Below are 15,416 nucleotides of genomic sequence, written 5' to 3' on the forward strand. Positions count from 1 at the left end.
TCCATTTTCATTGCCCCCCTCTCTGTATTTTTACCTTTCTGATTGACTATGGGAGCACTCTTACTAGGTTCCCTTGCTTTGGGAGTGGGCTTGATGATGAGCGAATTGTTGTGATGGTATAGAAATTCTCCAAATTGAATGAATTCTCGTTGCAAGTATAGTTCTACACTAACAAATAATCCTCCCAATAAAAAATTTGGTTGTCACAAAGAATAAACCCCAAATAAGAATTAACCGAAGTATTTAGACTTCGGATCGTCTCACAAGGAATTGCAATGAAATGTATGATTATTGGCTATGAGGGAACAAAGGGGTTTGATTTTTTTTTTGATAAAGAGCAAGAAAATAAATGGACAAGAAAAGTAAATCAAACAAGCACTTAAAGAAAGCAATCAATAAAGAGAGACATTCATGGCAAGGTTTGAGATCATAGGCTTTCTATCCTAGTTATTAATCATAACAATACTTAACAAGAATTTATCTTATTTCGTCATCCCCAATGTTGGAAGAAGGTGTAAGTTATCTTTCATTAGAGAAAGTCAAACAAGACTAGTTAATCTCAAATCAAAAATCCTAATCAACTCACTAATTGAATTAGCAAGAGATTAGAGTCATTGAAAATGATATTAACTAACAACTCTAGATCACCAATCTAAATTGGGTATTAATGACTCAAGATTGCCCAATTACTCTTTCCAAGCCAAGAATACTCAAAATCTACTCTAAAGCCCAACCAAGCATTTTGTCAAACACTTGGTGGGTATAAATGGAAAGCATGATAAAAGTGCAAGAATAATAAATCTACCAACTACCAATTGTAAGGAAAGTAAATCAACAACTCAAATCATCAATAAAAAGAACATCAAACATTAAATTTCATTAAAAGAGATCTAAATCCAACATGAGCATCCATGAACATAAAAGAAGCATAAAAGTAAAATTAACATCACAAACTAAAAGAATGAAAGTGTAGAAGCAAGAAATCATAAAGGAAACAAGATGAAAAGATGAGATTGAACCTAGATCTAGGAGAGATTAACCTAACCTAATTCTAGAGAGAAGAGGGAGCTTCTCTCTCTAGAAACTAACCTACATGATGCTATACTACCAAACAATTGCTCCCTCCTTACCCAAGATTGAATTCTGCATGAAATAGCATCAGAAATGAGTTGGATTGGGCCCAAAGTGCTTCATAAATCACCCCCAACAATTTCACCTTTAGTGGGCCACGTGCAGCATCAGTGCACACGCGTAAAGTGCGCGTGTGCACCCCTAAACATAAAGCAACTATAAAAAATTTTATATCATTTTGAAGCCCTGAATGTTAGCTTTCCAACGCAACAGAAATCGCCTCATTTGGACCTCTGTAGCTCAAGTTATGGTCGATTGAGTGCAAAGAGGTCAGGCTTGACAGCTTTGCGGTTCCTTCATTTCTTCATGAGTTCTCCCACTTTGCATGCTTTTCTCCTCACTTCTTCCATTCAATACTTGCCTTATGAACCTGAAATCACTCAACAAACATATCAAGGCATCGAATGGAATTAAAGTGAATTGAATTTAGCTATTTTAATGCCTAAAAAGCATGTTTTCACATTTAAGCACAAATTAAGGGAGAATTACAAAACCATGCTATTTCATTGAATAAATGTGAGAAAAGTTGATAAAACCTCCCAAATTAAGCACAAGATAAACCACAAAATTGGGTTTTTATTAAATCTAAGCTAATCAAAGATCCAAATTAAGGACATTTATTGTTTTTCGCTTATGGGTAGTGATGTGCTACAATTAAGAACGAAAGGGATTAAATAGGCTCAAATTTGGCTAACAATGGTTGATGAAAGGTAGGATCTTTGGGTAAGTGAGCTAAATAAAATGATGACCTCAATCATATAAATGCATGTATACATGGAATAATGGACATAAAGAATCAAACAAATCAAAGATTACAATCATAGAGAGAGAATGATGCACACAGGAATGGAAATAAGTGGTTATACGATGTAACCACACAATTGGGTTCAAAACTCACATGCTTGTGTTCTTAGCTCAAAAACCATGTTCCAAAATAAATTCTTCAAACAAGTTCAACAAGAAAAAAATTTTTAAATTGGTAGGGTGCCCTAAAAACAGTTTTCTTGGAAAAGAAATTATCACCCTAACCAAGTAGTCCTAACATAAAAAGAAATGGTGAAATATGTACAAATTTTAACTAACATGCAATCTATCATGCAATGCAACAACTAATCTAACAAAGACAAAAATTAAAAATTGGTGTTGAAAAAGGAAGTTGTTACCCATGGAGGTCGGTCGGACGACCAAATCTCCCCACACTTAGAAATTTTCACCGTCCTCGGTGCATGCAAAGAAGAGCAAGGTGGACGGGTAGCTACAATTGATGAGCTTCTTCAAAAGATTGTGCGGGTGAACTTGTTTGTTGCCCCATTTAGAAGCTTTTCCTTTCCTTCATTTGGTGGCCAACCTCAGAGGAGAGAAAAAGAAAGAAAATTAAGCCTACAACAAAGATATGAAAGTAATTAGAACATAGGCGAGGGCTAATGCCAAATAAAAGTATGGTTCTCAAATACATGGTAGCTACAACATGTGAGTGAGAAAGCAATTCAAGCAAAGGCATATTAACTAATACTTGATGCAAGAGAAAAGTCAAAGCATGGGTACATGACATGAAGAGCACGTTGCATCAAGCTTAATCAATAATTGACACAAACAAGATTAGTGATAAGCATGAGAGCATTTGGTCCCATCCTAACTCAATGATGATGAGTATAAAAGCAAGGGATCATGAGTCAGGAAGGACTAAAGCACTAATCTTGTGTGTAGAGAAAATATAACAATTAATGCCAAACAAATCACAAAGCATCAACATTAACCAAGAAATTCTCAACAATTGAATATAAGAATCCAACACCATTATTAAAATAAGAAACTTAGAAAATAAAATAAGAACAAGCTATAAAAATAATATTAAAATGTAATGAATGATAATATGTAAATGCAACATATAAAAGAAGATGAAAATAAGAAAAATAAAGAGTGAAAATTTTGAAAAGAAAGTAAGAAAGGAAGAAAGAAGAAGAAAGAAAGAGGAAGAAACTAGAAGGAAAAGAAGAGAAGAAGGGAGAAAGAAAACAGGGCAGAACAGGGGAAAAACAGGGCGCGGAGGACGACGCGTACGCGCACAGCACGCGTGCGCGTGGGTGGGTAGGCGGGACAAGCGACGTGTACGCGCATAGCACGCATACGCATGGATGTGAAGATGGCGACCGACGTGGACGCGTCATGTACACTTGCGCGTCAGGTCGTGGCGCAGAATAGGCACAACTTTGGCACAACTCTCTGGTTTTTGTACCAGGAGTGTGAAGTGCACCATCGACGCGCGCGCGCATAGCACGCTTGCGCGAATGCCCTCTCTTCTTCTTTTTTTTTTTTGAAAAATTTTCAAATACCAAACAAACAAAACTTACACCTCAAGCAAAATACAATTTAACAACAACTAAACTAATCAAAACAAACTAAGAAGCAACCAACCAAACAAAGTAAAATGTATAAGAGTATAGAAAATAACAAAAACTACCTACAATGGCAACTCCAATCACTTATTAACCAAATCTAAAAGAGAGTGGAAAGAGTTTACCATGGTGGGGTGTCTCCCACTTAGCACTTTTATTTTAAGTCCTTAAGTTGGACATTTGGTGGAATCTTGCTATGGTGGCTTATGCTTGAATTCATCCTGGAATCCCCACCAATATTTGCATCTCCAATGTCCACCGGGATCCCAAACTAGACGCACAAGGCCTTCAAGTAAGCTTATGTAGATGACAAGGCCCCAAGAGTTTTGATTGTGGGAATGAATTCCGGGGTCCCAAACCTTGTTCTTGCACCCATCTTCCCGTTGACTACCATAGTTAAATTTGGGTGACAAGGCTTGTGAACTCTCAATTAAGCATCCAAACATTCTCCTAGACCCATGTAATTTGGTTCTACACCAACCATTACTATTCAACTTTGAGCATGCAACCATCATGAACTTAGAGTGATGTTTCCAACCACTACACAACTCTCTCCTACTCTTAACTTCACAAAGAGTTTTAAGTTGACCATCATTTTCAATCAAACCATATTCAAGTGGGAAAGTAAAGATTAGAGATAAGAATTTTACCCACTTGAATGTTGTGTAGGATGGTGACTTAGGAAGGGAAATCTCCCCACACTTAGACAATGCGAGGTCTACTCCTTTGTGCTCTTTCTTGACTACCTCCACCTCTTGGCAAGCTTCTTCAACTTCAACCTCTTCCTCTTGACAAAGTTCTTCATATTCAACTACCTCTTCACCAACTTCTTCTACCTCTTCCCCACTCTTCATGTCACAACATGGAGGTAATGTGGAACTTATCTCAACATTCACCTCAATATCAATAGGAGAAGATTCCTCAAATACCAAAGGATCATGTGTTGGTGTGGGCTCATCTTCAAGAGGAAGATTTGTTGCTTGTTCACCTTCTTTTAATTCTTCATCATTCATTATATGCTTAGGAGGTTGCGCACCCTCCTTAACATCGCCTTCAAGCTCAATGGAAGAAGGTTCAACAACTTCCACAAAATCATCAACAATGTCACTTGGTGTGGAAGTGTTCTCAAACTTGGAATCCACCTCTTGTTCAACTTTCTCTAACTCTTCAACCACTTCTTCTTCATTAACAATCTCTTCACTCTCCACTTGTTGCAAGACATACCCCATCTCCTTGTCCTCATGTTGAGATTCTAAAATCTCCTTCATGCTCCTTTCCTCGGTTGATTTCTCACATTCATCCGTGGGGACGCTTTGCTTGTTGCATGAGTCCAATGATTCCAAGATAGCGGTAACGTTAGCAAACTGAGCCATGATTTTTTCAAGTATGGGAGGTGATCCATCTTGTGGTTGGGAGTTCTCATACATTGGAGGTGGTTCATCTTGGTAATAGTATGGGGGTGGTGGTTCATGAGGGTATTAGGGTTGAATTGGGGTGGTTCTTCATATGGTTCATATGGTTCACAAGGTGGTTGGTATGGTGGATATGGGTTAGGATCGTATGGAGGTGTTTGGTGGTATGAGGCTTGTGAGTAAGGTAGTTCAAAATTATGTTGACGGGGTGGTTCATAGGCATATGGTGGTGGTTGTTGACAATCACAATAAGGGTCACCACATCCATTAGATTTATATGCATTAGGATTGGAATTATACCCATAAAAATCTGGAGGTTGTTGTTGCCAAGAAGGTTGATCAATCCCTTAGCGCTCCTCCCATCTTTAATTATTCCATCCTTGATGCACATCCTCATTGTAGCTCCCATTTTCTACAACATAATTTGAATCAAACTCATAGCAAAAGTGGTGAGAATTCATAATAGCAAATAAAAAAAAAAGCTAGCAAAAATAAGCAACAAAGTCCTAAAGTTAACAAAAACTAACAAATAAGCAAAAGGCAAACATATTCACAATATTCACAATAACCAATAATATAACACCATTGCAACTCCCCGGCAACGGCGCCATTTTGATGAGCGAATTGTTGTGATGGTATAGAAATTCTCCAAATTGAATGAATTCTCGTTGCAAGTATAGTTCTACACCAACAAACAATCCTCCCAATCAAAAATTTGGTTGTCACAGAATTAACCGAAGTATTTAAACTTCGGGTCCTCTCACAAGGAATTACAATGAAATGTATGATTATTGGCTATGAGGGAACAAAGGGGTTTGATTTTTTTTATAAAGAGCAAGAAAATAAATGGACAAAAAAAGTAAATCAAACAAGCACTTAAAGAAAGCAATCAATAAAGAGAGACATTCATGGCAAGGTTTGAGATCATAGGCTTTCTATCCTAGTTATTAATCATAACAATACTTAACAAGAATTTATCTTATTTCGTCATCCTCAATGTTGGAAGAAGGTATAAGTTATCTTCCATTAGAGAAAGTCAAACAAGACTAGTTAATCTCAAATCAAAAATCCTAATCAACTCACTAATTGAATTAGCAAGAGATTAGAGTCATTGAAAATGATATTAACTAACAACTCTAGATCACCAATCTAAATTGGGTATTAATGATTCAAGATTGCCCAATTACTCTTCCCAAGCCAAGAATGCTCAAAATCTACTCTAAAGCCCAACCAAGTATTTTGTCAAACACTTGGTGGGTACAAATGGAAAGCATGATAAAAGTGAAAGAATAATAAATCTACCAACTACCAATTGCAAAGAAAGTAAATCAACAACTCAAATCATCAATAAAAAGAACATCAAACATTAAATTTCATTAAAAGAGATCTAAATCCAACATGAGTATCTATGAACATAAAAGAAGCATAAAAGTAAAATTAACATCACAAACTAAGAGAATGAAAGTGTAGAAGCAAGAAATCATAAAGGAAACAAGATGAAAAGATGAGATTGAACCTAGATCTAGGAGAGATTAACCTAACCTAATTCTAGAGAGAAGATGGAGCTTCTCTCTCTAGAAACTAACCTACATGATGCTATACTACCAAACAATTGCTCCCCCCTTACCCAAGATTGAATTCTGCATGAAATAGCATCAAAAATGAGTTGGATTGGGCCCAAAGTGCTTCATAAATCACCCCCAGTGATTTCACCTTTAGTGGGCCACGTGAAGCAACTATAGAAAATTTTATATCATTTTGAAGCCCTGGATGTTAGCTTTCCAACGCAACAGGAATCGCCTCATTTGGACCTCTTTAGCTCAAGTTATGGTCAATTGAGTGCGAAGAGGTCAGGCTTGACAGCTTTGCGGTTCCTTTATTTCTTCATGAGTTCTCCCACTTTGCATGCTTTTTTCCTCACTTCTTCCATCCAATACTTGCCTTATGAACCTGAAATCACTCAACAAACATATCAAGACATCGAATGGAATTAAAGTGAATTAAATTTAGCTATTTTAAGGCCTAAAAAGCATGTTTTCACATTTAAGCACAAATTAAGGGAGAATTACAAAACCATGCTATTTCATTGAATAAATGTGAGAAAAATTGATAAAACCTCCCAAATTAAGTACAAGATAAACCATAAAATTAGGGTTTATCACTTGACTACCACCTTTGTCTTTAGCTTATTAGTCTTGTCATTGGGCTTGGACCTACCAGCAGCCATATGACTTGGTTTTTTTTATCCCTTGAGGATTCTTCCTTGCTCCTTATTTAAGGACTTTTGAGTAGATGAGTTGGAGTCTATCCACAATTTTATGGGCCTTGGCTATAGGGAGCCCATTATGGATAATTGGGGTTTGCATATCTACGTCCTTATCCATGCCATGTACTTTCGCAGATTGCGTCTCATCTTCATAAAGAATATTATAACGTGATCCCATTCCTTCCTCAATTAATTCAGGATCTTCAACGTTCTCTTTTGATGCTAACTTTTCGTGGTTATTAATAACATAATTACTTCTGACCTTCCCCGTAGGATTTGCTATCTTTTTCTTCCTAGTTTGCCTTATAACGATCATCCAATGGCCAAAATCTAGAGAATTTTGATTTGGTCAAGGATTATGGTGCAAATTGGATTTCGCGTCCTTTCTTATTTGATCATTGGCATCTCCATCCGCCTGAGAGTTGCCTGATTCGGCGTTGTTTCCAGGATTTTCCGCCTCCTGGTTTCTTGCCTGCTCCACCACTGGTTATCAGTGGCTAAGAGAAGGAGGGGTTGAATCTTAGCTTCCTTTTCTGCTGAATAGTACTTTTACTTTTTCAAAGAAACTCAGGATATATTTTTACTTTTGTCTCGTAACAAGTTGAGAGACATTTTCATTTTGTCTCCTAAGTAACAAAAACAGAAACGAAGTAGAGAAGAAGGAATAACACCAGATGTATCCTGGTTTAGCTACTTAGTGCAATGTAGTGTACATCCAGTCTCCATCACAACTATGATGGAATTTCACTATCTTTTTTTCAAGATTACAAACACCAATGTTTCTCTAGGATCTACCCAATCCTATCTGGGACAAATCTAGATTTTAAACCCAATCCGAATTTGACTAGACCTCAATCTAACTTTCAACAGCAAAGTACTAACCCAACTTGTAAGGAAATCTCCACAGGATCATGACACAAAATAGAAAGATGTACAAAGAAAATCTGAGACATCTTATGGCTTTTTCTCACTGTTTATCTCACTGCCTTTTACCTCTCACTGGCTTTTTCTTACAAACCTCACCATGTTTACCTTTTACAATGAGACTTTGACAGAATAAACTGAGAAAAAGAAAATACTAAATAAACTACATGAAGGAGAAGAGCTCTAACAGCTTGGGTAGCTATGAGAGTGAACTCTGTGCTTTTCACTTACTCTCCTTGCCTTCGACCCTTGGCAGTTCACCCTTAATATAGAAAAGTGAAGCTTCCAAGGTTGAATCAGGTTCAACCCTAATACTGTCTTCTTCTCCAACATCAGAGACTAGCAGCGGCTTCATCAGAGAGGAGAGAGAAGACCGAATCTGTTTGCATGCAACTCACCTCTTCTCTCTCATCCTTTTTCTTCAAACTTCTTCAATCTTGACCGTTCAGCTTAACTTTGGCCCCAAGTTTTGATTTTGAGCGTTGATGAGCTTTTGACCATGGTTGACAACACCTCTTCCATGGTTGCTTCTTCTGTGCTTGAGACCTTGTGTCTTTCTTCTTAGTTCCTCGTCGTAGCACAAATGAGGAAATGAACTTTTGATGTGCTTTGACCGAATGAGATTTGCTACTTGACCGAAGCCCCTCCTTTTTACTTTGATTTGGTAACAATCTTTTTGTCTTTCTTTAAAGCCTATGTTCTGTAGTTTCTATTTTTCTTCTTTCTTCTTTTTTGATTGAGTGATGTGACCGAAGCAAAGAGAGAGGAGAGAGAAAAGAGAAGTAATGGCTTTCGGTAGAAGTTTCAAGAAAATTAAATTGAATTGAATTTGAAGTTCCAGTTATCAAGAGTAACAGTAACTATATGGGGCTTGTGGTCTCTTGGGTTTCTTTCTTTAATTCATCATACTTGGTTCATGGACTTGTGATTGAACTTGTCTTTTTTTTCTTATTTCAAAGTTCAGCCACTAAATTTTGGATCAAGTTGATGACGAAATTTGTATTGATGGACATGGACTTAGGGATGGCAACACCACCCGAATCTGCGAGTACCCACCCCGTCCCGCACCAGGGAGGGTTTTTAGTGGGGCGGATTCTTGGGCGGGGCCGGGTTTAGGTACTATCCGCCCCGGTATATATAATATATAATATGTGTAATATATGTAAAATAATTAGTAAAATGATTGATAATATTGTATCATATTTAAAAATTTACTTTAATTTATGTTATGAATGTGATGATGATTAAATAAATTTTGAAATTTAATTTTATTTATTAGATTTTAATAATTATAGAAGTAAAATAGATACATGTAGGAGCGGGTTAGAGATTAGGGTTCAACCATTTACTACCCGCAGGTAGGAGCGTCGGCAGATTTTATGCGGGTTATTGTAAAGCGGGGCGGGGTCGGATAGAACAAAAACCCGCCCCTACCCTCCCCGTTGTCACCCCTACATGGAACTCATTTGTTTATTAGGCCAATATAAAGCCTAGATTGCTTTCCTATGCATTAAACAAAATTTATTAAACAAACAATTTGTAATAATTTAATAAACATCTGATTATTTTAATAATGTTTGATCATCATTTTAATATTAGTTTTTCAAACTCAATAATATATTTTTTCTAAGTAATTGATTTAGTGGTTAATTTTAACAAGGACGGCGAGTACCACTGTCTTTTCAAAGAAAAATAATTCTTCCGGTGGCTTTTTATCAGCCGTTAATTTTGTCTATTGTTACCGTCAACCAATCTTATATATTATCTTATTCTATATAAAAAATTGTAAAATTAATTTTTGTTCTAACTTCTAACAAATAATTTCAACACCAAGATCTTGCTGCTACTTCAACCTGCCAGTTTATACACATCATCTAATGATTTAAAATTGTCACAATTAATCAAATTATATATGCCCATCAACTTGATATTACTTAGATTATACTTTACACGTTAATTGATAACGGTTTTCAAACCTCAAATTAAACATGGTTTAGGTTTTAAAGCTAATTTTCAACCTCCGGTCTAAATTTAAATTTCCTTTGTGCGAAATTTAATATATCTTTATTATGCATGGCGGAGGCTGTTTATTCTTCCTTAGCTTGCTTAATTTTTCTAATTTGGGTAGAAATGAAACATATGTCATCGAATTAACACACTAGCCATGATAAAGACCTTGTAAAGGGAATATAATATGTTGTTGACCTTGTACTCCATTGGTTGCTAAAAGGAATATTCAATGAGTAATAACTTGTAAGTATCTCTTAATCCAAGTTTTTGTATCAAAAAGTAAAGTAATGAAGTATAATATTTTAAGCAGTTATAGATTGAGGGTTACTTAACCGAACAAATTCAAAAAGCCATTTCAACTTTCAATTACCAAGATTAGACTGAAGAAGTTTCAACCGAATGCCTAACTTGAGAATTTTTTTAAAAATTAATTAATAGATGTACGCATACCAATACCAATACCAATACCATTGTATTGTAGCTAGTAGTAAGAAACATTCCTCAATTGAAAAAGGAAGAAACATCGTAGAGGCCACTAAAGTTGATCAAAACTAGTGTATATTATCTATACACATGGAATCGACTATTCCTTATCAACTGTTATAGGAAAAATAATTAATAAATAATTTCCATTCAAATTCAATTCTCCTAAATTTACAAGTAAGAATAATTCGATCAACCTATAGAAATAAATGAATATTAACAAAATTCAAAGAGTACAAAAAAAGTACGTAAAGATAAAGAATATTTTAGTATGTATTTTTTGATTGATTGAATTATAAGAGTAAAACTAAATATATATAAAGTATTGTCTACAAAAAAGAAAAGTAAAGATAAGATAAGATGGTAATATAAAGATGAGATAAGATAATAAAGGCTACAATTAAAACTAAATTTATAAATTCTGTTGAACTGAATTTGTGGACTGTAAAACTTCTTTGTCATAGACTAAGGTAGAAGAATGATTTAATAAATATATATCTTTTGAATCTTCCAATCTATTTGATATATTTAGATTAAACTATATATTACTTAAAAAATTCCCTTAGTCAGCTAGGTTCTATTGAATGTACCAAAAAAATGTTATCAAACTAAAGAATCAGAGAATTGTTTTGACGAAATCAGAGAGCATTTGCAATGTTCTTGTTCATCATCCTCTGGGAAATTTGGTTGCGCCACATCCTCAGAAGAAGTAAGATCCTTTGCTCTAAGTGCTTGAGCTTCCCAATTGGTTAGAACCAAAACAAACATCATAGTCACCATACATGAACCCTGAGCACCCAATAGGCCAAGCCACAATCCTTTAAAGTCAAAACCACCATAAAAGCTTAACCAAACCGCAATGGGCATTCCCACAAGGTAGAAGCAACCTAAGTTTATGTTGGCTCCCAGTTTTGGTCTTGCCGTTCCCCTCAGAACACCGCAAACCGTCGTTTGAGGACAGTTTCCGAGCTCGCACAGCCCTATGATCGGCAATACCATTGACGTTAGAGCAATGATCTGTGAATCCTTTGTGAACATCGAAGCCCACACGTTCCTCACCGAAATTGCAAACACCAATGCGGAGAATCCCAATAAGAAGCTGAAACAGAGTCCCACAATTGCTGCAAGCTTCGCTCTCTTGGGATTTCCCGCACCAAGTTCGTTTCCAACTCTTGTAGACACGCCGAAGCTCAACGAAGATGGGAAAATGTATATCAATGCAGTTGTTTGGATCAAAACCCCCATTGACGCAACGGTTGCTTGAGGGTTGATTAACAAGCCGCAGAGTAAGATCATAATCTCGTACCACCACCATTCCAAGCACACAGAGACGCAGCTCGGAATCGCGAGACTCAGTAGTTGCTTCCATCCCTTGAAGCATTCAGAAGAAACACCGCTCCATGTCTTGGTGTGAATCCCTGAGACCCATATGTAGATAATCAGAGATGCCACGAGGTTGAAGTTCGTCCAAACAGCGCCTAACGCGATTCCTCTGATTCCAAGGTCAAGAACAGAGACTAGTAGGTAGTTGATTGGGACGTGGAGAAGAATCGAAAGAAGCGCGGTGTATGTAAGAGGGAGAGTTATGGATTGGGTTCTGAGATAGATTCTAAGAGGATGGAGCAGCGATTGCGCAAGGAGATCGGGAAGAGAGAAGAGAATGAAGGATTGAGCTTCAGTGGCTATGTCGTGTTGCTGGCCACAAAAGAGGAGAATCTTTTTCATGTTAAGCCAAAGAGCGGCAATGAAGGTTGAAGTGAGGAGGAGGAGAAGCACTGTCCTCTGCATGGTGAGGCCCAAGAGCTTGTACCTTTTGGCGCCAAAAGCCTGGCCGCAGATTGGGTCCATGCCGACGGCGAGGCCGGAAAGAAGAGAGTAGCCGGTGATGTTGGCGAATCCAATGGCGAGAGAGCCGCCCGCTAAGGCAAGGTCGCCGAGGCGGCCAAGGAAGATCATGGAAATGACGGAGCGAGAGTAAAGTAGTAGGCCAGTTAGGACCATGGGTAACGATATCTTGGCTATGCACTTTGCCTCTTTGATTGCTTCTGATAAATGATTGGTTGTGTTGTTGTTGTGGGGCTTTTGTGTTGTTGTTGGGGTTTTAGGAATCAAATGAGTAAGCATGTCAGGGGTTTTTCCTTCTTGCCCTTCATCGCATTCACGCTTACACATAGTTGTAGCTGTGTAAGATGATGATAACTTGCACATGGCTGATATAGAGAGAGAGAGGTGATTGTGTTTTTGAGAATCCGCAAGATTGTTGCAAGGAAGGCTGGGTTTAAAAGGAGAGATTATACTGTTTTCAATTTGGACTTATTTGCAGCAAATACGGACGCACTATTTCTGCATCAAACAATTTTTAATAAATTAGTCACAAAAATATTATTTATATTAATATTATTTACATTAATAAACAAAAATATTATTTTCACATTAAAATTAATCATCAAAATTAATATTTATATTAATAATTAATTTTAATATATATTTAGCATTTTTATATAAGCATGTACTGTAATTTGTGGAACCAGGCAAACATGTAACTATTATAAATTTTTATTTTATTTTCAATTTTGAAAGCGTATTTTTATGACCAATCCACTTTACTACGTGTGAAAAAAAAATTATTATTATGAGGTGAAACCACTCTAATTTTATTTTCATTGTAACAAGTAACATCATTAAACAGAATAAAAGTCAGAGACAAAGTATTAATTTAAAAAATGAGTTAAAGGAGCATTAAATAAGTATTTAATTACAGTACTTAAATTGAGAGGAGACATAGGCAGTATGAAGAACGTGTCGGAATTTGTAGCGCATAGGAAGAAGAAAAAAGAGTTGAGGTTAGAGGTTTTTTACTTTTTCAGGAAAGGACCCACCGTCAAAATGGAACCTTGACTTCAGTTTAGGATTTTTTCTAGCCAGGATTATTCGGTTCAATGCTATGTCGGCAATTAATATCATTCAAGTTCATTTTGTGTGTTTTTCGATATATTTAATTTGATTTTGACAACACCCTACCTTACAATTTTGTGTACATTTAAGGTCTTTGCAGTTTCAAATTAAATGTGTTTGTGTTGAAATATAAAACATGGGTTAAGTAACTATGGCTAACATTAATTTGGGGCCATACAAATTAAATTTTTCCCATACAAAATGAGATGTACTCTTTTATGTCGGCCAAACCAAATTTTATCATATTGTATGCAAAAATTACTATAGTTCACCCATTTGCATAGAGTAGAAGGTGATTTATTCAATTAGTAAATAAGCCGTTACCCCTACATTACATTATGCTGTAGATTTTATTTTTATATCGTTTATATTTTGCCATCTCAATTGACTGCATTAATTGGAAATTTTTATTTGTTTTTTACTAATAAAAATATTTTTAGCTAGTAATTACATTTTCTTTTAAGAGAATATAGTACACTGATTATTACTTTGATGTTTTAATTTTTATTTTATTGCCTTTTATGTATTTTAAGCCAGAGACAATAGTAATAAAAACACGCTTGAGACAGCAATGAATAAATCCTAAGGTCACCCATCAAAAATGACATGAGCAATACTTGAATGGAATAGAAGATTCTGGCCGTAATATGTAAGTTCATACTAGCAGTACTCCTATACTAGAAGAACTAGACACATTTGTTTTTATCATCATGGTTCAATTCATTTTCAGAAATCTCTAAGAAATATTTTTTTAAAATAAATTTATTTTTCTTTTCATACATAATTATATTAATAAGTATATACAAATTTTAATAGGACTCAAATTAACCTATATGTAAACACCCACTCCCAGTTAAACACACACATAATAAAAATAAAGGAATATATACATGTTCTTAAAACAAATAGGTAGGGCTGATTTTTGTTCATTATAACATGTATTATATATGGATAAATAAATTTACAGTGGATCAAATGGCTTATGTCACATTTTTTTTTGTCTCATGGCTAGAAATTTGACATGTAAATTAGGTCAACAAATAAAGCATGTGCATGCGCTTCAAATACTTTAAAATATCTTTAAAAGAAATTACTTATTATTAAGCCTTGAACAATAATAATAAACTAAATCAATTTGATAAAGAAAAATATTAGAAAAAGCTTGCAATCCAATAATAATATTCATAGTAGATAAGATTAAAAATATATATATAATGCTAGCTACGCGAATCAAGTCGGCATGTCTATATAGACTGACTTGAGAAACTTAAAGAAAAAGTTTTTACTGTCAAATATAAAAGTTAAAATTTTAATTCTCCTCATTATTCATTCTCACACTGTCACACATCTTTGTTATTAACCTATAATTCTCTTTTGCTCTTTTAGAAGTCATCTTACTAAAAAGATTGGGATATAGTAATAGTTTTAGCCTATTTATTTAAACAAAAATAAAAAATTTAAACCGTGAAAGTTATTTTTATGTAAAGTTAATATTTAAAAAATTTTTTAATAATAATTTTTTAATTTTATATAAACAACTACAATTTTTACCTTGCACGTAATTTGTAATTTGTTATAAGGTAGCCACTTACATAAAAAAAATTGCAAAGCAGAAACCGCTCATCTACACAGATTATTTATATGTGGACATTATTATTATCTAAAATCTTTTAGATAGGTCAAGGTGGAGTAGTTAAAACTTAGAGGTGAATTTTTTTGTACATTATTATTATCCAAATCTTTCGAATAGATCAAGGTGGATTAGTTAATAAGGTTTTAAATTAATCTGTTATTAAAAAAATTCTAACAAAATATGAAATTTAATAATTAGACCTGTTA

The 15,416-nt window shown here is 35.1% G+C and overlaps 1 protein-coding gene across 1 annotated transcript; it reads right to left on the reverse strand.

Moving 5' to 3' along the window:
- On the reverse strand, positions 11,018-12,893 carry LOC107642967 (protein DETOXIFICATION 49-like). The gene has a single exon (XM_016346489.2). It carries the CDS (start codon positions 12,828-12,830, stop codon positions 11,226-11,228), a length of 1,605 nt encoding a protein of 534 aa, XP_016201975.1. The 5' UTR covers positions 12,831-12,893; the 3' UTR covers positions 11,018-11,225.

This window comes from Arachis ipaensis, chromosome B05, assembly GCF_000816755.2.
Source record: "Arachis ipaensis cultivar K30076 chromosome B05, Araip1.1, whole genome shotgun sequence".
In the NCBI taxonomy this organism is placed as follows: domain Eukaryota; kingdom Viridiplantae; phylum Streptophyta; class Magnoliopsida; order Fabales; family Fabaceae; genus Arachis; species Arachis ipaensis.

Coding starts and splice junctions, on each gene's coding strand:
- LOC107642967 (XM_016346489.2), bottom strand. CDS start 12,830: ATGTGCAAGTTATCATCATCTTACACAGCTACAACTATGTGTAAGCGT.